The 23,417-nt window shown below is 46.1% G+C and overlaps 1 protein-coding gene across 3 annotated transcripts in view; it reads right to left on the bottom strand.

Annotated features, from left to right (window-relative positions):
- The window catches only part of SGCD (sarcoglycan delta), a 1,044,256-nt gene that overhangs the window by 9,586 nt on the left and 1,011,253 nt on the right, over positions 1-23,417 (bottom strand). For all 3 annotated transcript variants that reach the window (XM_078653701.1, XM_078653702.1, XM_078653703.1), the window contains one exon: positions 10,711-10,834. In XM_078653701.1, coding sequence (XP_078509827.1) covers positions 10,711-10,834 — 124 coding nt within the window. The remainder of the gene's footprint in view (positions 1-10,710; positions 10,835-23,417) is intronic.

Below are 23,417 nucleotides of genomic sequence, written 5' to 3'. Positions count from 1 at the left end.
TGAGAGAGTATACTTCGTACAACTTAAAAAGCTATGGCAAAGCCAATCGGTCTTGCTTTTGTAATGAGCGAAGGACCAGTTTGTAAAACATTATTGTAAAAAAGTCAATAGAAAAAACATTTGGAAATACTGCAGGAAAATCAACAACATATAGCTTGAGGTACCTGGGAACTGCAAACTGAATTGAATATTTTCGAACTTTATAAATCGCATGGTTAATTTTTCAAATAATTTCAGCTAAGGAAGCTCAGAACAAAATTTTAAAAAGAATAAGGACGTTTAAAGGAAAACATTTGCCAGTGCCTAAATTGTTTTCCAATGGACTCATAATGTAAACATGCTCCAGCCATTTGTTCCTCTGCTGTAACCCGGGATATATGGGCTTCACTGCCATTTGTGCTAGGGACATATATATGCCTTATTGACATTATCTTAAAAGTTTCACGCTTACATAAATGTGTTATTTTAAACATTTTCATAGTTTTATCGTATTAATGTAATGTGACTGATTTTACTGTTAAAATTTTGAATGTATGCAACGGTTTTAATTAACTATGCATAATAATAGAAACTTGCTGTAACCCGGGGATATATGGGCTTCCAGGAGAAGGGATAACCTCCTTTGCAGTCATGCTTATTACACATTCTGCCCCAAAATACAGCCGAGTGAGTGCCGCAGCTAGGCCCTAGTCATACCGTGGAAGAATATAACAGTTGATGTGCTTTTACAGACAAGATGGCAAAGGTGGGGCCCAACACAGAACGCGAGGGCAGATATTTGTTAGTGGGTGAGGGAAAGCATCATATGATGAAGAGACCAAGGAAACACATGCATACTCATGGTGTGCTGAATAAAAAAGAAAAGAAATGTTCTCTAAATGTGAGCTGCGGATGGAAAAAACCTCAGCCAATCAAAATGCTAACTGCTACCAACCTATACTAAAGCAAATGGAGAATTGCATTTCCAAGGGATAACTGCCTTAACCTGTGGGCTGCTTCCTCTATTCCATATTCCATGTTGCCTATTCAAAGTGGAATACTCTGCTAAAAAATGGTTTCCATTGATTTAAGGCTGAAAATGAATGATTATGAGTAAAATAAAGTGCCGCAAAAATGCTGCTAAATTTCAATATGTGTGCCGCTAAATTTCCATATTTGTGCCGCTAAATTTGCGAATCCATGCCGCTATATCCTGGGGGGTCTGATTAATGTACCAGCATGCACCACCAACCCAACCAAACCACATCTACACACCCTACTATCCCAACTACCACACATATCCACCATCACCCACAAACAGTACACAACTCTATCCTATACCACTAACCAATACACTCATTACTAACACGCCAATCAACACCATAAATAACTACATCCCACTCAGACACACTCTCCATGCTGTAATTACATCTAACAGTCCACCTTATATCACTAACAAATATTTAATGATCCTTCCATCAGTTGACTTAAAAAAAAATGTTTTTAAAAATCCTTCACTCTTTTATCCCTCCACTATCCTTTTTCTATCAAAATTAACAGACTAACATGTTGACTTCTCAAATTCCATATTCCATATTCAACTATACTAATATAATGCCCAAATAACTGAATAACATATCTACTACTCAAATTACTTCATATTTACACTATACTAATTTTCAACACTAATCCTTTATGGGTTCCGGAGTGGCGTGCTACTCGCCAAAAAAGCGCTTCAACACCCATCAGGGGTAACAAGTGCTATATGAATGCAAATCTTTCTTCCCCTTTTATCCATCCGCTATCCTTCTCACTCCAAGTAACAGACTAATATCCACCACTGAAATTACCTCATATTTCACCATATTAATTCACCACTAATCCTTTATAGGCTCCCTGAGTAGCATGCGTCAACAAGCGAGCGATAAATAAATACAAACTTTTGTCGTACTCTATCCTTCTGCTATCATTCCAAATCCAAATAACTGACTAACCTATCCACCACTTAAAATGTACTTGCATGTTTCACTATACTATTTCAACACTAATCCTCTGTGGGTCCGGGAGTAGCAGGCTACCCGCCGAAAAAGAGCTTAGACGCCTCGTCAGGGGTAGTAAGCGCTATACAAATGCAATTACAACAATACTCCTGACTGTTAAAAAAACAAGAGCTGTCCTAGGATTGGCAGACGGCAGGCGAGGGCTCTTGATATTTGAATGATGTGTTCACTCTGAATCACATGGTTAAGCTGACCCTCTTCTTACCTCCCATCCTCCACATGCTTTCTATTTCTCAGTATAGCCTCCTCTCAGCCTCATGCCTGCTTCAATCCTTCTTATTGTAATTCTGCATTTGGCCGATGCAACATTTCATTAATCACAACCTCTCCTCTTTAAAACCCTATCCCTGTAATCTAGCATTGCCTAATCGCTGTCAACCTACCTAACTCACCAGTCATTCACCCGAAAGCACATTGCCCCCACTAATGATCACACCTACCTGGTATTAAAATATCATAGAGTAACTGAGTAAATGCATTACATTTTTTCTTGAAAGCACATGACTAATCGCAACAACCAACAATAACCACTAACCTTGGGTTACGGAGTAGCATGCTACTCGCCGTAAAGAGATTCAATGCCTTGTCGGGTGTGGTAAGCGTTATGTAAATCCAATTACAATTACAATTTATAGGGAGCGCTTCCTCCATCAAAATGCCTCTTTGTGTAAATAAATTATCAGAAACAAACAAGTAACACACAAACTCAGTTTTGAGGGGACAAAGAGTGAAGTCTTAATTGATGTTCACAATTTACTGCTGTCTTTTTTATTGTAATACCTAAAAAAACCTTTATGTTGACACAAATTGACACTGTGCCATGAACCTTCTGCTCCAAATGAGTAGGTTCTTTGTCAGCCTCCAAACCTGTGCTTAATTTGAGCAGGTGGGGGCCACTAGCACTTGTTTTTCTGCTTCAGACGTTTACCGAGAGCAAGAGAGGGAATACACAATAAAAGGCAAGATGGAGGAAGAGAAGGTCAGAAAAACTCTTACAAAAAAGTAAGCAGAACCCTGCAAGAGTGACATAAAAGGTGGATTTAAGATTGCATAGCCTTGTTGTTTTGTGTTAAAATTAATTGTACAGAATGCAGGCTTCTGAGCAGAGCTGTGGGCACCAGAACTCATTATTTTACAAATGAAGTACTGCTCCCAACAAATCAATGTGTTGGTACCTTACATGCTAAATAGTCATCTTGAATTGTGACACCATGTTGAGGGGATATGCAGCAGCTTGTGTGCTCTTAGTCACACGGGTGTCAGATCATTCAGCCACCTAGTGTGCATGCTTCATTATGGGGCTCTCCTACCTATTCCAGAGGAAACAACCACTATCTCTTTCAAGCACTTCCTACACCAGACACCTTGGGCCTTGATTTAATTAAAGATTTTATGTATATAGGTTGCTGCTGTTTTCTGATGCCAAGTTAGAACTATAGGGCAACACTGAAAACGAAAGAATTGTACATTTGGACACTAAACACTTTATTTATGGCTGCCTCTTATCACATGATTATAAACCAGAAGACTCCTTAACTGGGTCCTTCATATTTCATCAACAGGTTTCTGCCAGCAGGAGTAACATCCTATAAATACAGCTGTTGAGTGGCATAATATACCTCATCGTGGTGCAAAATAACTGTTGTTCTCTAAACATGGGTCATCACCAAACTCCCAAAACATTGTCAAAGGAAAGTTACAATTAGGCAGGGCTTGGGGCATGTGCCATCTCATGTTGTTTGTGGAGGACTGTAAGATTGCAGAGTATTGGCAGGATGCTTTGGCTCTTAAAAAATAAGAATAAACCGCAAAAGCTCACAGTGGCTATTTTTGTACCTGTGTTTTCATCAATCATTTATGGAGTGTTGACTGGTGCTTGTCTGTGATCGGGGCAGATGTTTGCAATTTCCTGTTGTTTATACATGCAGCACATCTTTTTTGCACCTGTCTTTGTTACATATTAGTGAGAGAACTGCTCAGTAAATAAGCAATCAAAATACATTTTGCAAGCACAGTGGCACTTTGTTTTTAGTGGAGATGCATAATTGAATACAGAGCAATGAAGCTGAAAAGTTCCCTATGGCCGGGAGGTTTTTCCACACATGCGCATTTTTTAATGTATTGTGCACCCTAGCGTAATGGGCACATTTACATTTCCAATGCCATTTTTTAAAGACATGGCGGTGCCTTGCTTCCCTTGCCAGGGGACAAACACAATATTTATCACGTTATTCACACACACCTGTCTTTACCAAAACGTTATAGCAGAAGCGCTACAAAAGGGGGTTTCATAGCGCACATGTCCATCTCAGACCCCTCACTATCGCTGGACAAGGCCCTGGATTGCTCTTCGGGTGCCCGGCGATCACGGGATACCAGGAGCTAGCCATGATGGCTGCAGCCGAGAATGGGGCCCCAGAGCTGAGGACAAGCTCCAGGCAGAGGGAAGTACCCCCAACGGGGCCCCCAGAGGCCACTCGTAAGGGACACCCTCTCAGATTAGAACAGCTCGACACTTAATTTGATGCAAAGGCTGTAGGACACTGAACCAAGGCAGCGTCTGCAGCAGGAAATCTGTCTCCCTCGAGCATCTACCAGGATAGACTGATAGACACCGCCCACTGAGGGTTAAACTCAGGGTGCTGACCTCGACATGTCTGCAGACCTAGGGCTGGTGAGTGGTTCTGACAATAGAGAGAATAGAAGAGGTAATGTACTCCCGACACCAGAGAGACGCCGGAACCAGCGGTGACTGAAAATGATGGATGTATAGCCAATTCGGAAGGGAGCCAGGAATGTGAAAGCAGGAGCCGGATGATTGACAGCGGCCCCTTACATCATGGGTCACAGACCGACAGAAGATGCTCTGGAGGTGGAGCGCCTAGCATGGAAGGAGGTTAGGTGGGCACTCCAGCAGCTGCCCCCTCCCCCGCCCCCCCTGCCGCTGCGGTCCTCTGTGTCTACATCACTTTGCACAGTCGCTGCTCATGCTGTACCTCTAGTGTCGAGCACAGCGCGCACTGCTGCCTCCTCTGTGTTTGTAAGTAAGCTTGTGCAGCTGCTCCACTACACGGTGTGTGTGTGTCAAAGACGCTTGAGAAAATCACTCATTATAGAAAAGCCAAAAGAAATGGCTTTCTGGATGAGAGTTCGCTTTGCTTATGTATTTTTCCTGAGATATTTCTTTCTAAAGTCCGTGATGATTGCTAAGGCCTGTTTGCTGCTAATATTACTGTTCGATTAAAAAAGTCAGTCTCTTTATTACTTTGTTACTTCTTGTGATTCAAGTTGAGATCACAAATTAGCGCCCAGATGCCCGGGACAGCTGAGCTATAGAAAGGGCGCCTCAGCTGACCTGGGAGATGATAGCATTTGAGAGGGAGCGGAGACAATGCTCACGGGCTCCCAACTAAACACTTTCCCTTTAGCTCTCTACAATACCATGCTTTCGAAGCTCCAACAAAACAACTTCACCAGTTTCTGAAGCACAATCTGTGCAAAAGTATCACAACACATTGTTCCATCCATGCACCTCTAGGACAATCTTGTCTTGTGTCCCACCACAAGAATGTTTTCTCCTGCTCCACCAACCCAGTGTTTTTCTCCAAAATCCTCCAGCTTCATACTTTGCTAGTCAAACAGTATTTCAACACAACCCTCCAATACAATATTTTTTCATCAGTTTACATCAACACAATGTGCCTGAAGGTCTCACCAACACAATGTTCCCCATGGCTCACTACAGATACCTGCAAGGCCCTGGGATGAAGGCGATGGCGCCCATTTGTTGCCATGGCAGTTGTAAGACTGAGCGACTGGGGGCCTGCCTGGTAACGCTCCACCTCTGCGTGCGAGTTATTTTTTTTAGAACTATGGGGTTCAGATGTGGCATTAACTCCCAAAGGCTGAGCACCAGTTTTATTATTCAGGTGGGAGCCCAGCCTTGTTCACATGGTCACTAGCAGCCCTTGGATCACCCGTAAGTTAACCCATTACACATAACGTGTATTTGTAAAACACACATTCTCCCAGAAAGGTATATTGGCACTGAATAACACATGTTAATTGTTACCCAATTCAATGGTACTCATTTTATCGACCTCAGAAGGATGAAAGGCTGAGTAGATCTGCCAGGATTTTAACCTGTGACCATGAGGTCAAACATAGGCCCCTACAGTCCATTAAGCCACCAGACCCAGCTGAATGCGTGCGTGACTATGGGATATCTGATGCTACGCTTTCTCCAGCTCCACCAGTGGAATGTTTTTCCCAGAGGCCGCCCCCGCTGGGGGCCTCGAGAGCCAGCGCCATAACTGACGCCAAATACAATTCCAATGAATGCACATGGGGGACGTCATGCAAATTTCAGCACATATGCTCCACGTGTGGCGGAGGGCACCCGGCAGCAGGGTGCAGACGCAAGAAAGAGCACAGAGGGGACAAGAAAGAGAAGAAAGGAAGCAGTGAGCTAGTCAAAGAAGGTGAGGGGGGCAAAAGGGAGTACACAACTACAGGTTAGCCAGGTCCCCCATCAACACACAAAAACTCCCTAAGCTAGCCAACAAATATCACAAGACAGACGCTGCAGTACTAGTGTAAGGCTTGGAGGAAGGGTTTATTATACCATTTGAGGCCCTCTCCCACCAAGCGGTGCAAAAAATTTAAAATCAGCTCTACAACACCCAGAGGTAGTCAGCAAAAAACTGGAGAAAGAGAAATACTTAGGTAGGACAGAGGGCCCCCTGCCTCCTCAGATGCAGAATGGGTTGGTAATCTCTCCCCTATGGGTAGTTTCCAAGAAAGAACCAGGTCAGTTCTGTCTAATCCACCACCTCTTTTTTCCTAAGGGGACATCAGTAAAGGACGGAATCAGCGCAGAAGCCTGCTTCGTGGGTTATGCTACAGTCAACAACGCCATCAACCTAGTTAGGTCTTCAGGTCATGGGGCCCTCATGGCAAAGGCAGACATAGAATTCGCCTTCCATCTCCTCCCGGTGCATTCGTCAAGCTTCCACCTTCTGGGGTACCAGTGGGAAGGGGCCCTGTACATTGATAAAGCTATGCCCATGGGGTGCACGGTATCCTGCGGGTACTTTCAACAATTTAGCACCTTTCTGGAATGAGCCCTGCATGACAGGCACCCAGTGGGGTGCGAACTCCACTATCCAGACGACTTTCTGTCCACAGACCCCTCCGAGTCTGCAGAGTGTGGCGACACCCTGGTGGCATTCCAAAAGTTAGCAGCGGAACTAGGAATCCCACTGGCAGCAGAAAAGACAGTCGGCTCGGCGACAAAAATCACATTCCTAGGAATAGAGCTAGACTCAGTGGTAGGAACGTCCAGACTACCTGAAGAAAAAGTGAGGGAGTTCAGGGGGATAGATAAGGGGCCTCTGCGACTGCGAAAAGGTGGTGGTCCGCGACCTCCAGCGGTTGATTGGCAAACTCAATTTCGCAGCTAGGGTTATCCCCGCGTGCAGGGTTTTTGCCAGGCGTTTAACTTGGCTAAGAGCAGGGCTCACCCACATACACCACCATGTCAGGCTGGGGGCCGCGTTTAAGCTGGATCTGCTAATGTGGTACACATTACTGGCAGATTTTAATGGGGTCTTGATCTGGAGAGAAGGCTGGGTGACAACCAAACAGATAGCGCTGTTCACGGATGTAGCTGGCAGCGAAGGCTTCGGCGCAATCCTGGGCAACAAATGGTGCGCGGGAAAATGGCCCATCGGATGGCACAAACAGAGCATCACCAGCAACATTACATTTCTTGAACTGTTTCCTATTGTGGTAGCCTTAACAGTCTGGAAGCAGGGATTAAGGACCATGAAGCTGACACTATGGTCAGACAACAAAGGGCTGGTGCAAGCAAAAAATAGGGGCTCTGCCAGGTGCCTAGACATACTGTGATTAATGCGTCAATTGGTTAAATTGCAGTTGAAGGGCAACATAGACCTGAAGAAACGTCACTTACCGGGGGTGGAGAAAGTGGAGGCGGATGCCCTGTCACGAGCACAGATGAGCAGATTCAGGGAATTGGCCCCGGGGGCAGAGCAGACAATGACCCCCTTCCCGGTTCAGCTTTGGGGCCTGGCGGGATAGACTTGTAAGTGCTAGTAAACCAATCCGTCACCCCGGAAGCCGCCAGGCGCGACAAAAGGTGTTGCAGGTTCAGTGATGCAAATAGGAGGAATTCAGGCACTGGGAAACTTGGCCGACACAAAAAGGGCAGTCAAGAGGTTCGTCCAGTGGGCATTTACATGCAAAAAGTCCAGATCATGGGCACAAGCCCACCTGTCTGCAATTGCTCATTATACAAAGATCGGGATAGGACCAGACCCCACGGCTTCCCATTACATCAAAGCAGCAATGAGAGGGTGGTAGCCCACAGAGGGTGTAAGGACGAACAGCAGGCAATCAATACACTTCACGAGATTGGGTCAGCTCTTGGACACACTTGGGGATATAACAAGGGACACCTTTGAGCTCTACTGTTTTTTAAGGCAGCATTCTCCATCATATTCTTTGGGGCATTTCGCCTCAGCGAGCTAGTAGCACCCAGGAGGGCTGGGCCTTTGGGGCGTTGCTTGCAGGCAGCTGATGTCAAACCCAAGACAGTGGAGGTTGAGTCACCCCTGAGGCAGTCAAAGACAGATCAGGCCGACAAAGAGGTGGTAGTGCGTTTGCAATGCAGCAAGGATCAGAGGTACTGCACTGTATACTGCCTTCTTACATACATGGTGACGCGACCAGAAGGAGAGGGTCCTCTGTTCAAGCACGGATATGGGAGCTACCTAAGCAAATTTTAGTTCCCAGCTGTGATGCGCCAGGCCCTCGAAAAAGCAGGGCTACCCTCAGCTGCTCTGGCTCTCACTCGTTCAGGATTGGAGCAGCAACATCTGCAGCACAACACGGGATGACCGAGGCAGGATACAAGCAATAGGCAGATGGTGGTCCCGAGCATACAGGACCTACATGAGACCCCAACTGTTGTTGAATCGCCCGCTAAAAGACACAATGGCAGCCACATTTGGGGTATGGGGTGCCGCCTTTAGCGCAAGCGGCAGTCTGACATTCATGATCATTACTTCAGCAGGAGGAAGACCGCGCCTGGTGTGGGTGGTGGGCCACTCCTTCGTATCCAAAATGCAGTCTTGATGGCACCGAGGTGGCCACAGGCAGACAGGAAGACCAGTCAACACGTGCATCGGATGGCTGTGGCAACTGGGGATGAGATGGAACCAGCTGCCAGCCACCCTTAGGGACCTGCAAGCGGACACAGCATGGCACCCGGATATCTTGACAATCCACCTGGGAGGTAACGGCCTGGCCCAAAGGGGGAGGAAGGCACTCCTCCCAGACATCCAGACGGACCTCATGGAGGAGGCTAAGTCTTTTAGGAGTATAGCTATCATTTGGTCAGAGCTGATCAGCAGAATGGAGTAGCGGGGGAGCCGAATCACACAAGGCAGTTGAGAACTCAAGGAAAAAGCTGAACATTGCTGTTAGCAAATTCTGCAAAACCAACGGTTTGGAAAGTATCAGGCATGGGCTCATCCAACCTGGCCTCCCAGAACTCTATGGGCGGGATGGTGTCCACCTGTCAGAATACATGTTTTCTGGTACAACCTGTGGGGCGCCATGACTCTGTCTGGTTGCAAATGACAAATCTAAACAACAAAAATACAGAAGGTGTGAGAGGGAACCGCAAGGAGACGTTAGCCTCCCTGGCGGCGTGGCGAAGAAGCAAGGGTACAATGGTTGGTTATGGAAACAAACTGACAGGGCGGTGTGTAGGAGTAGGGCCACTCACTTTGGGATGCCTCATGGCAGGGTGAGTAGGCCTAACAAAAAGGGTGTAGCAAACGGAGATGGCACTCGCAACCCAGACCCCACCAGACGGCAGGGCACAAAGTAGTCTAACAAGGTAGTGAGTTAACTCCGGAAAGAAGATACCCCTCTCATGCAAAGAGTGTGCAAAATTCAATCGAACAATTGTATGACCCAGAAGGGACAAGAAAGGAGATAAGTCTGAAAAAGAACTAACCAACGAACTGTCAGTGCAATATGCGAATTGGTGATGTACATATGTTTTATGGCAAATAAGGTGTATGACAAACTCAGAATATGATTTGTGGCCCGAATTATGACAGTTCACCAATGATGATTCATGACCAGGGTCATACAAGTTATGCCAAAAGTATATGCATGTATTCATAATAAAACTGTGGCCAACAATGGCCACTATTATCAGAACGCATGTTGGTTGTTTTATTCTAAACAATACAAAGAATGGAGATTGCATGTACACTGGAGTGGGCTCAGTGCATGGGTTATCTTCAGAACCCCCAACATGTTACTTTTGCTAGTTAGACATAATTTCACCAAAATCCCCCACACAATACTTTTTCGTCAGCTTCCAACAACACAATGTGCCTGACGGTCTTACCAACACAATGCTCCCCAAAGTCCCTAAACAACAATGTTTCTATATATATTTTGTGCCACTATCACGTCTTCCAAGGTTCCAAACCAAGATTTCTCAAGCTCATGTTGAACACACTATTTCCCAAGGATATATCAACCCAACTCTCCAGACGCCAGAAACGTTGCTTTTTACCACTGATGCAACAACTCGCCAACTACCGTAACAGATCTTCCTTGGACTTACCTCGCCATCTTTGGATTCCAGGCGGAGGTCTGTCCTACATGTTGCCAGCAGGTCCCCTGCCTCAGCGTCAATTTCAATCCCTTTAGGAGCCTCCAATGTCAATGACCGAGTGGGTGACTCCAGCCTGCCCGAAAGAGAGAAACAGGCAGGGTTAACAACCACACACCAGAAGAGCACATACACCATTTTGCTAGACATTAGACTTATGTACCAATTGGGATGTCAGGACTTACAATATTTGCATAGCTTTGGCAGTAATGATGGACAGAAAAAGTACAATAGTGAATGATGACATCACAATGAACCTACACAACAACAAAAAGAGAGGTAGGGAGAATGAGGAACCACTCTTAGTCCCCGATTAAGTTTTTGCAAACAAGAAAAGAGTGTTCTATGGTACACAAAGAACCACACTTGGAGCAAAGAAAAATGCCACTGGCCTCACTCAGGTCAGTTAAGAAAGCCCTCACTCACCAACCTGGTTGATGACATGCTTCATCATCGGGCCCCACTGAAGAGGCTGAGTGCCTCTCCAGTGTGCTGTGACGCCAGGTCTACTGCGGAGCAGGTTTTTTTGTGAGTTTAGGCATGACGTGAAACTAATTAGTGGTGATGAGAAATAAAAATGTCTTAAGTGTTTCAAGTGTTTCAAAAATTATTTATTATTTGATCACTGGGACATAGATATGTGAATTACAAAAACAATGTACCATTATGTTCTCTAGACCCTTTTGGTTTTGGGGGATATATGGGGTTTGTAGGTTCTCCAAAAAACCGAGGTACCATCTGCACAGTACAAAGGTTTTTCATAGTGTACTGAGTATAGACCTATTCATATGGAGAAATATGTAGAGTGCAAAATAGGTATCAAGGTAACATATGTATTTCTGAAATGGGCACACCATATGGAGTTTAGGACCAGTGGCTATTTGTAAAACTCTGAATTTGTGGGTGTCCATACAAGCATATATCACCCAGCATGACCCCCAAGTCTTCTGATAAAAATTATATCTCACTTTTGTGGGTAGGCCTAATGCCCGCATCAGGAGAAAGCCCCAAAATACATTTTGAATTGACGGCCAGTCAGCGAAACCTGCAATAACCATACATTTCTGAAACCTAGATACCCAGGGGAGTCCAGGGTGGTATACCTTGTGTAGATCCCACAACAGTTTCTTACCTAAAATGGCCTGTAAACCTTAAACTTTGCCAAAAATTGCATATTATTCTTGCATTTCTGTGACATTAACTTCCAGAATCAGCAGGAAGCCACTAATTTCATACCACTCAGCGTTCTCCCGAATGAGCTGATAAAAATGCTACCTTACATGCTACCGTATACTTAAGTGGCTAGGCTTTGTGCTTGTGACAGGCAAGCATCCAACCAAAGTCAATGGGAGTCTCATGGAGCGACTCTTATGATTATGGTTTGATTTGTGCCTGTCAAGGGAACTACACTAGCCCACAAGTGGGGTAGAAATTTAATTGGGACATTTGGGGGAACGCTGAGTGGTAGGAGTTTTATGGATTCCTGCTGATTACGGACATTTACGTCACAAGGAAAATATGCAATTTTAGGCAAAGTTTATGATTTGCAGGACATTTTTGGTAAGAAAACTTTGAGGGATCCATGCAAGGCATATCGCTCTGGATTTCCCTGGTTTTCAGAAATGTCTTAATTTCATAGTTTCATAGGTTTCCCCAGGCGGCAGCTAATCAGAGCCCAAAAAAAGTAGCCATTCAGCATCAAAGTAGGACAATATTGGGACCCATTTATACCCAAAAAAATTATGGGTTCATATTGGAGATGGATGCTAAGCCAGATATGTGGGAGGGTGGCCAGACCACCCCCACACCTTGTATAAATAAAAAAACTCCCTAGTGTCTAGTGGGCTTTCTGTTCCTCCCATTGGGGGAGATTTGAGTTAAAGACCTCTTACTAGACCCCGAAGGGGAGCAGAAAGACTCTTGCAGGTCATTTAAGGCCCACTGCCTAGACAGCAATCCCCACCCATTTCTCTACAAAACAACTCTGGTGTCTAGTGGGCTTTTTCCCCCTTGAGTGCAGAAAGACTGGCGGAGGGGGAGTCTTAGCCCATTGCTAGGGGGGGCCACCACTCGACCATCAGGGATTATGTTTGGAGACGGAGTGGCCCCCCCTAGCAATGGGCTAAGACTCCCCCTCCGCCAGTGCCAAAAGTCTTTCTGCACTCAAGGGGGAAAAAGCCCACTAGACGGTAAACAACCTTTACAACGCAACTTTTAGAACGCACTACCACTACAACGCATTTTTTACAACGCAAAAACTTTTACAACGCATACCATTACAACGCATGTTTTTACAACGCTAGTACTTTTACAACGCATGCCATTACAACGTAAGTATTGGTAAGTATATAATTATATTTAATATTTTATATGTTTGGTTTTTTTTAACGTTTTCAGTATTTGGGTAAAGGGGTATTTTTAGGGTTCAGGGTCAGTTTTCAGTTTTTGGGTAAAGGGGTATTTTTAGGGTTCAGGGTCAGTTTTCAGTTTTTGGGTAAAGGGGTATTTTTAGGGTTCAGGGTCAGTTTTCAGTTTTTGGGTAAAGGGGTATTTTTAGGGTTCAGGGTCAGTTTTCAGTTTTTGGGTACAGGGGTATTTTTAGGTTTCAGGGACAGTTTTCAGTTTTTGGGTACAGGGGTATTTTTAGGGTTCAGGGACAGTTTTGGGTTTATGGGGTACAGGGGTATTTTTAGGGTTCAGGGACAGTTTTGGGTTTATGGGGTACAGGGGTATTTTTAGGGTTCAGGGACAGTTTTGGGTTTATGGGGTACAAGGGTATTTTTAGGGTTCAGGGACAGTTTTGGGTTTTTGGGGTACAGGGGTATTTTTAGGTTTCTGGGTTAATTTGGGTTTTTGGGGTACAGGGGTACAAGGTAAAAAAAATTATATTAAATAAATTAAATTAAATTAAATTATATTAATTACATTTATTTTAATATAAAATATTATATACTTACCAATACTTACGTTGTAATGGCATGCGTTGTAAAAGTACTAGCGTTGTAAAAACATGCGTTGTAATGGTATGCGTTGTAAAAGTTTTTGCGTTGTAAAAAATGCGTTGTAACGGTATGCGTTGTAAAAGTATGCGTTGTAACGTCATACATCCACCTGGCCTTGATTAGGGCAGAAAGGCTACTTGGAGTTGTATGGGTGGATGTGGGTTAGGCCCGATGCCTGGGAGGACCACCCCACCCATATCGCATTTTAAAAATCCCTGGGGTCTAGTGGGTTTTCTGCACCTGGGGGTTAGAAAGACTTTTGGGCCCAGGGGAGAAGGGCAGTAGCCTATTGCTAAGGGATCTGCTAGTCCCTACAAACATAATCTTGGGTGGTCTATTGGGCTTTTTGCCGCCCTCTGGGGGCAGATTGGAATAAAACACATCCTATCTGCCTTTGATGGGGGGGGGCAGAAAGACTGCTAGGTGTCATTTGGGTGGGCGTGGGCTGGGCCAAAGGCCTGGGCGGCGGCTGGGCCAAAGGCCTGGGAGGGCCGCCCCCCCAATCTGCTAAAAACAAAAAACTATTCCTAGTATCTAGTGCCTCCCCCACCCCCATCTCCCCGGAGGCCGATTGGAGGTAGCAACCTCCCAATCTGCCTCTAGGGGGGGCAGAAAGAATTTGGGCATGGGGGAGGGAGGGAGCATTAGGCCATTGGTAGGGGGTCGCTCCCACCCTCAAAAAATTTTCCCTTGGGTCTGGTGGGTGGATCCCTGCTTGGGGATCACCCTCCTACGGCCATCCTCAAGCAGCGATCCACTGGAGAATCGAAACATTAGAAAGTGGAGAGTCTCCCATTTCCAATGAGACCCCCCTGTCTAAATCAGTGCTCTTAGGGCTGAGATATGCCCCTCAGCACCAATGCAGTGATCAGATCATTTCACTTTCAATGTAATGATGACTGCAGGCCATATGCGCTCATCATTACATTTTAAAGGAGAAAAAAATGCTTCAAGCTACGGGAGAAGCTCCTCCCCAGTTCCCTTGACTGAAATAAAAAGAAGCATTCGCATAGCCAATAGGCCTCACCTTTGGGACCTTACAAGTGTTTAGCCAGAGCTATTGGCTTTGCCATTGTTTCTAAACTATGCTGTAGAGCATTATGGCTACAGTTCAGCATGTTGAAAAGTTATTAAAAAAAAGTGTAATACGCATTTTTGTTACCTTGCATTTAACCAAGAAGACATTATGTATAACTGAACAACCCTATTAACCGCTTCGCTGCGGCCGGAATTCCCCTCTGGTGCTGGAGAATTCCACACGTGTGCGGTTCGGACAGTCCCCGACCGTCCTGCGCACACACACACCATGACGTCAGATGGCCGGGGCCGTCCGACGCACGGAAGCGGTTAAAAAAATTTATTAACATTACAAAATGTCTACTAGTTTTTTTGTCCTTGTAATGCTGGCAACTTCTTCCTGCCTGTTCTAATGCTTGTTTGTTATAGGTTTTTTTTTGTTATGGAAGAGGGCACAAACAAAGGGAGGGTGGAGGTTGGAAAATAGTACCTGAATTACAACACGAGCAGCGAGGGGAAACTATGAGGGAATTAACAGATGCCAGATTCTGAGATGATGCTTAGCGATGCTGAGGTAGAGGTGTGCTGGGCAGATGTGCTGCACAGGTGATGTTGAATGATACTCAGGTGATGCTGAGTGATGCTGAGGTGATGCTGAGGTGGTGGTGTAGGTGGTGGTGTACTGGTGCTGAGGTGCTTAGGTGATGCTGAGTGATGCTGAGGTGGTGCTAAATGATGCTGTGGTGGTGCTGCTGCACTGGTGCTCAGATGGAACTAAATGATGCTGAGATGGTGCTGTTCTGATGTTGAGGTGGTGCTGTGCTGATGCTGAAGTGGTGCTGCACTGGGGCTGAGGTGGTGCTCCGCTGCTGCTGAGGTGGGGTTGCACGAGTTGCAAATGGTGCTGTGCTGGTGGTGGTGCACTGATGAGGAGGCGGTGCTGTACTGAGATGGTGCTGTGCTGATGCTGAGGTGGTGCTTATGTGATGCTGAGTGATATTGAGGTGGTGCTGAGCCTTTCTGAAGTGATGCCGAGTCATGCTGAGGCAATAGTGCTGCGATGGAGCTCAGGTGGTGCTGAGTGATGTTGAGTTTGTGATGTGCTTAGGCAATGCTCTGCTGATGCTGAGGTGGTGCTGTGCTGATGCTGAAGTGGTCCTGCGTTGGTGCTGAGGTGGTGCCCCACTGAGGTGGCACTGCACTGCTGGTGGTGCACTGATGCAGAGGTGGTGCGGATGCTGACATGGTGCTCTGCTGATGTTGAGGGGGTGCTGTGCTGGTGCTGCTGAGCTGGCACTTAGGTGGTGCTGCACTGGTGGTGGTGCACTGATGAGGAGGTGGTGCTGTATTGATGCTGAGATGGTACTGAGTGAGGATGAGATGGTGCTGAGTGATGCTGTGCTGGTGTGGAATGATGCTGTGCTGGAGTTGAGTGGTGGTGTGGTGGTGCTGAGTGATGGCATGGTGGCATGGTGGTGGTGCTTAGGTGGAGCTGAGCTGGTGCTCAGGTTGTGCTGAGTGATGCAGAGTTTGCGCTGTGCTGTGGTGATTTTGCACCGAAGCTAAGTTGGTGCTGCAGTGGTGGTGGTGAACTGATGAGGAGGTGAAGCTGAGCTGATGCTATGATGGTGCTGCACTGGTGCTGAGGTGCTGAGGTTGTGTAATTATTTATCACAAATTTAGAGGGAAACGTGATTTACATTTCCCTTTGCTACAGGTTTACACTTGTCACCACTACCTATGAATTGGGGAAAACACATGTACAGAAAATGTAATAATGTATACAGAAACAATAACGGCATGCATTATTCACCACTTCTTGCACCAGGATGTAATTCTGGTGCAAATGTTTTCCACAAATAGATCGTAATTTCTAATGTACGTATGTAGCTGTATCTTTACGTAAAAATGTAGGGCAAGGCTTAAAATGAAATGCGTGAACAAAACATTTTGTCAGTTGGGTGTACTCATTCTATAGAACAGCTGAGTTCCTTTCATCCAATCAGAAAAGGCCTTTGGCCCTGTATTTGCATGCCACAGCTTGAATGCCCATACATCTGAGAATTCCGTTGTACAATATGTACATTTTTGTATTGTTTAAATCAGTGCTTGAATTGGAAATTCAGAAGTGCACAGAAGTAAGTGTCTGTACTCTTCCAATGAAAGTACTGAACCTCTGCTGAGAAGTGTAGGTACCCGCAATTCTGCCTTTTAAAACAAAGAAGTAAAGGTACTCAGTGCCTGCTAACCATGAAACATGCCATGATCTTGAAGTCTGATTGCCCGATCTTGTGATACTAGCCTGAACCAGCCACACGATTCTGATTAAACGAGCCTCTTGTTGGCTCCATCATGTGCCTGATATTTACAAACCCACACAATTCACCTAAAGAAAGTTACAGTCAATGTTCTTCGAAAGTGTAACTCAGAAAAGGCATCCCTCCTGATCAATACACTCAAACATTTATGGGCAAGCTATTTCCGGTTTTGGTACTTCTTTTATGTTGACGCCTTTCCTGTGCTCTGCCCTCTGGTACACACATTACAGTTAGCTAGGTCCCCATAAAGAATGGTCATGTGTTGTCTAGAACTGCCTGTAAGTAAACATGAAATAAATAACCAAGTCTGATTATGAAGGTTTGTGGTGTGGGTGAAAATCCTTAATCAAAAAATATCCTGCATTAAACAGTGAACAACCTTGGAGTCTCTGTGTGCGCTTAACTGCGCTTGCACTAAACAAGAAGAGGTGAGCAACACAGAGGTAATTGTCTTGCCTGTAATGCACAAACAAGTTTATTAATTTAATGTATTCATTCCAATGACCACAACTTCCTTTTTGTGCACTCACACATTCATTTATTTATTTAGATCATTTCTATTTCACAAGACGCCGCATAAATCACTTCCGAGCGCTGAATTTAAAGGGCAAGAAATAAGCCATTGAAAGAAAACGAAAATGAAAACATGAGAGGCAGTCGAATACCACAGGGACAACACAGACCAAATATTATTCGATCGCTCCAAACAAATTTAAGAAAACAAATGTTCTTTTCTCACAGCCACTTTATTATTCCATTATCATCCCAGCTGAATGAAGTCAATCGCACTTAAACATTCACGTCCCCAGTGCAAGCGTATCAGCAAGGTGTAACAGAACGAGCCCTGGGCCTCCTGAAACCCCCGAGCTGACTCTTAGCAAGAGCTGTAGTCACCTCGCTGCTGCTTGGCTAGCACTTTACCAGATGGGCCTGTAGATATTATCAACGTGATTGAAATCAACAGGAGCCAGTCGCTCTCCTCAGGCAGCGATGGGTTCGACGGTAATGGGTTAGAGCGTTAGGTGGGAGCTGGTGGGCTCAGGCAGTGACAAAAAGAGACACTCAAACAGGGTCTGCACAGGAGAGAGAGACTGGCAAATCATATGTATTTACCTTACGGACAAAGCATGACATGACCTGTCTAAGAGGAGGACGTGGCATTCAGTGGTGTAACAAAACTTGAGGGGGCCCCCCTGCAAACTACATGGAGGGCCCCCCCCCTCCCATCCTCGGTGCCAGTCTAGAGCACTCAGGCCAGCGACCCGCCATTCTGCAGGGGATGCGGGGCGATTGTTATGCCACTGTCACCAATGCAGCCGTTATAAGTAACACTGGATGGTGGAGATCATAGGTGGTGGTCCCTGCCATCAGTAGGCCGGAGAAGTTTGCCCAAGTTTAGGTGGGTTTCCTGATGCAGACTCCTGTCATGATATACAACATCGGGCCCATTCATCGTTGAGTTTTGACAAAAGTGCATCCACTGCTCCTTCTGGTTTCCGTTTTAAAACATTAGACAAAGTGACAATGCAGTATTTCAAAAGCAGATGTAACTACAAAGAGCACATTTTCATAATACATTTTTATTAGTAGACAATAGCAATCTTAAGAGGCATTGCATAGCTTCATACACACTGTGACCCCAATTCCATCACAGTCTCTCTCTCTCAATGAGTCAGTCTCTCTCGCTCAGTCAGTCAGTCTCTTTCTCTCTCTCTGTCATTCAGTCTCTCTCAGTCAGTCAGTCTGTCAGTTTCTCTCTCTCCGTCAGTCAGTCATTCGGTCTCTCTCTCTCTCTCTGTCAGTCTCTCTCTCTCTCTCTGTCAGTTTCTCAGCCAGTCTGTCTCTCCGTCAGTCAGTATTCAGACTCTGTGTCAGTCAGTCTCCACTCTCTCTCCACTCTCTCTCCTCTCTCCACTCTCTCTCTCCACTCTCTCTCTCTCCACTCTCTCCACTCTCTCACTCTCTCCACTCTCTCCACTCTCTCCACTCTCTCTCTCTCTCTACTCTCTCCACTCTCTCACTCTCTCCACTCTCTCCACTCTCTCACTCTCTCCACTCTCTCACTCTCTCCACTCTCTCACTCTCTCCCTCTCACTCTCTCAACTCTCTCAACTATCTACTCTCACCACTCTCTCCACTATCCCCACTCTCTCCACTCACTCACTCTCTCCACTCACTCACTCTCTCCACTCACTCACTCTCTCCACTCACTCACTCTCTCCACTCACTCTCTCCACTCACTCTCTCCACTCTCGCTCTCTCCACTGTCTTTCTACTCTCTTCACTCTCTCTCTCCACTCTCTCTCTCCTCTCTCTCTCTCTCCACTGTCTTTCTTCTCTCTACACTGTCTCTCTCTCCACTGTCTCTCTCTACACTGTGTCTCTCTACACTGTCTCTCTCTACACTGTCTCTCTCTACACTCACTCCACTCTCTCTATACTCACTCCACTCTCTCTACACTCACTCCACTCTCTCCACCCTCGCTCTCCACTCTCCACTCTCCACTCTCGCTCTCCACTCTCTCTCTCCTCTCTCCCCTCTCTCCCCACTGTCTCCCTCTCCACTCTCTCCACCCTCTCTCTCCACCCTCTCTCTCTACTCTCTCTCTCTCTCTCCACTCTCTCTCGCTCTCCACTCTCTCGCTCCACTCTCTCTCTCTCTCGCTCCACAATCTCTCTCTCTCTCTCCACTCTCTCTCTCTCTCGCTCCACTCTCTCTCTCTCTCTCTCGCTCCACTCTCTCTCTCTCACTCCACTCTCTCTCTCGCTCTCACTCCACTCTCTCTCTCGCTCCACTCTCTCTCTCTCTCGCTCCACTCTCTCTCTCTCTCTCGCTCCAATCTTAGACAAAGTGACAATGCAGTATTTCAAAAGCAGATGTAACTACAAAAAGCACATTTTGATAATACATTTTTAGGTCGAGCGTAGCGAAGCGTAGCGATGGACCTTTTGTTGGCGTGTTAGGGGGAATGTGAGACCGTGTACAGGCACGAGCGTCTCCAATTTGCCATCGAGGGCACGCACGGCGCCGTGCAGATGCCATGCCTCAGATTCACAGCCTCACTCACGCATGCGCACACAGACACACACTGCATATATATACACACACATGCGCGCGCGCGCACACACACAAATGCACGCAGCCACCCCCCACTCACCTGGCTCTTTTGTCGTGACTCCCCGTATCTCCCCCGCATCGCCTGGCCAGCATAATTGAAACGGCACCCAACAGCCATGCGCCGAAACCGAGTGGAAGCGGACGCCGCGTCCCCAGCGCACCCCTTGCCTGTAGCAGCCGCCTCTGCTGACCCGGAAATGCTCCAGCCGCCTCCCCGCCTCCGGTACCCGGATGTATTACATTCTGCTCCTTGTTACTTTTTTCTTCATGTGCGCGGTCCGCGAAACAAGGGCTCCTGATGCGAGGCTGCGCCATAAATTACGGAGAGCCAGGCCGTAAAATCAGCGGGACCTCTGGTGTTTATTTTGTGGTATAAACCGACCCCTTCTTTATAGACAAGAAACCATTTCAGGAATGCCCCCTTTGAAACGCTGAGCCGCGGCCCAAAAAAAATATTTATGGCAAGGCAGCTGAGCACTTAAAGAGGCAGTGTGCGCATATATGACCTCCGCGTGCAAACACTGTTCAGATTACGAGCTCTCCTTCTGCCCCCTTCCAGCTTCACAGACAGACCTGAGTGAATAATTGGCCGAGGTGACGAACTGGGCCTGCTGTGCCTTTAAACAGTCACGGTATGCCCGAATAATGCAATCGCAGGCGAATTCACTAGGGTTCCATGATTTTGTAAGTCGAAACTGAAGTATTTAAGTGCCTTATGCCGTCAGTTTGGTGAGTCAAATACCAGTTTTTTTTTTGTTTCTTGGCCATGACCGGAGAAAATTCCAGTCGATCCCTGCTCCCTCTTGGAAATTATGTCTAATGCCTTTAATTGTGTGTGTCTTTTTTTTTAATTGGTGTTTATTAGTTTGTGTTGTTACTATTTAGCGAGTAGAAATCCCCTTTTTCCACTGGTCATATGTACTAAACGTTCCAAAATCCAGATGCTGCAAATGGACTAAATTGAAATCACCTGTGTGTGCAATCTCCACCAGGGACCTGGTGACCTTATTGGACAATCTATGCTTACGTGTTGTTTCGTTGGGGCTTGTGTTTAAATAAACAAAGAACTAATAACACATGTGAAAAGAGGACTGAAATCAAAGGGAGAGAAAACGAGTCTGAAAAGCTAATGTCACAGTATAGGAAAGGACAATCATTTTACAGAGCAGGTCTGTGCAGAATTAAACTTCTCCCTGTAGAGTTGTACAATGTTCATCACTTAGTTTGGGGACTTGTATCAACTTTAAATGAGGGCAAGCTTTCAACAATCAGCTAAAGATGGATTTTGCTCGCTGTTTCTCCACAAACACGTGTTTTGGGATTTTCCGTGTTAATTCATTCTTTTTGATGGTCATGAATTTGCCATATGTTTATGTAGGACATTTACAGATTATGAATACTATGCAAGCATTTTTTTGTATTGCTGTGTTATCTCGCCACGTTATTTTTTTATTTATTATTGTGCCGCCTAACTTGCTATCGGCTTTTGTTATCTTCATAAACACGCTCACTTTCTCTTACTGCTGGTAAGACGTGCTTTGGTGCCTTCTTTACCCCCCCTCCCTCCCGTGGTTATGCCTTCTCCTCCCCTTACCCCCGTTCCCGCAGCCCGCCCGCTGTGTGTGCCTCCTTCCTCCATGTCGATACTTGAATAGATCATGCCTTTACAGGTCTGTTTCGCCTGCATGGGCTTTATGCTTCCTTTAAGGCGAAAGTGTGCCATGTGTTTGTTACGTCATATGGTTTGGAGGGTTGCAGTCATCAGGAAACGTTTTGCCTGATTTTAAGATGGCACCTTGAGAAGCAACGTACGCACGTGCAGCTGTGTGTAAATCATAGACACAAGCATTTGGAATGCAATAGGTTTTGCATTTATGCAAGTTTAAGCTATTGGCATTGTAAGGATAATGTGTTTTATTTATGTTTTAAAAAACAAAAACATAAATAGGAGGCATTGTCATTTACAATGCCAATAGCTCAAACTCGCGTAAACGCGAGACCTATTGCATTGCAAATGCTTGTTATTAGTAGACAATAGCAATCTTAAGAGGCATTGCATAGCTTCATACACACTGTGACCCCAATTCCATCACAGTCTCTCTCTCTCAATGAGTCAGTCTCTCTCGCTCAGTCAGTCAGTCTCTTTCTCTCTCTATCATTCAGTCTCTCTCAGTCAGTCAGTCTGTCAGTTTCTCTCTCTCTCTCTGTCAGTCAGTCAGTCATTCGGTCTTTCTCTCTCTCTGTCAGTCTCTCTCTCTCTCTCTCTCTCTCTCTCTCTCTCTCTCTGTCAGTTTCTCAGCCAGTCTGTCTCTCCGTCAGTCAGTATTCAGACTCTGTGTCAGTCAGTCTCCACTCTCTCTCTCCTCTCTCCACTCTCTCACTCTCTCCACTCTCTCCACTCTCTCCACTCTCTCAACTCTCTCAACTCTCTCAACTCTCTCACTCTCACTCTCTCAACTCTCTACTCTCACCACTCTCTCCACTCTCTCTCCACTCACTCTCTCTCTCCACTCACTCACTCTCTCCACTCACTCTCTCCACTCACTCTCTCCACTCACTCTCTCCACTATCACTCTCTCCGCTGTCTTTCTACTCTCTTCACTCTCTCTCTCCACTCTCTCTCTCCCCTCTCTCTCTCTCCTCTCTCTCTCTCTCCTATCTCTCTTTCTACTCTCTCCACTGTCTCGCTCTCCACTGTCTCTCTCTACACTGTCTCTCTCTACACTGTCTCTCTCTACACTGTCTCTCTCTACACTCACTCCACTCTCTCTACACTCACTCCACTCTCTCTACACTCACTCCTCTTTCTCCACCCTCGCTCTCCACTCTCCACTCTCGCTCTCCACTCTCTCTCTCCTCTCTCCCCACTGTCTCCCTCTCCACTCTCTCTCCACCCTCTCTCTCCACCCTCTCTCTCTACTCTCTCTCTCTCCACTCTCTCTCTCTCTCCACTCTCTCGCTCCACTCACTCTCTCTCGCACCACAATCTCTCTCTCTCTCTCCACTCTCTCTCTCTCTCTCTCCACTCTCTCTCTCTCTCGCTCCACTCTCTCTCTCTCTCTCTCTCTCTCCACTCTCTCTCTCTCTCTCGCTCCACTCTCTCGCTCTCTCTCGCTCCACTCTCTCGCTCTCTCTCTCTCGCTCCACTCTCTCTCTCTCTCTCTCTCTCTCTCGCTCCACTCTCTCTCTCGCTCTCACTCCACT

This window comes from Lissotriton helveticus, chromosome 7 (assembly GCF_964261635.1).
Source record: "Lissotriton helveticus chromosome 7, aLisHel1.1, whole genome shotgun sequence".
In the NCBI taxonomy this organism is placed as follows: Eukaryota; Metazoa; Chordata; class Amphibia; order Caudata; family Salamandridae; genus Lissotriton; species Lissotriton helveticus.
This window is presented reverse-complemented; position numbering and strand designations above follow the sequence as displayed.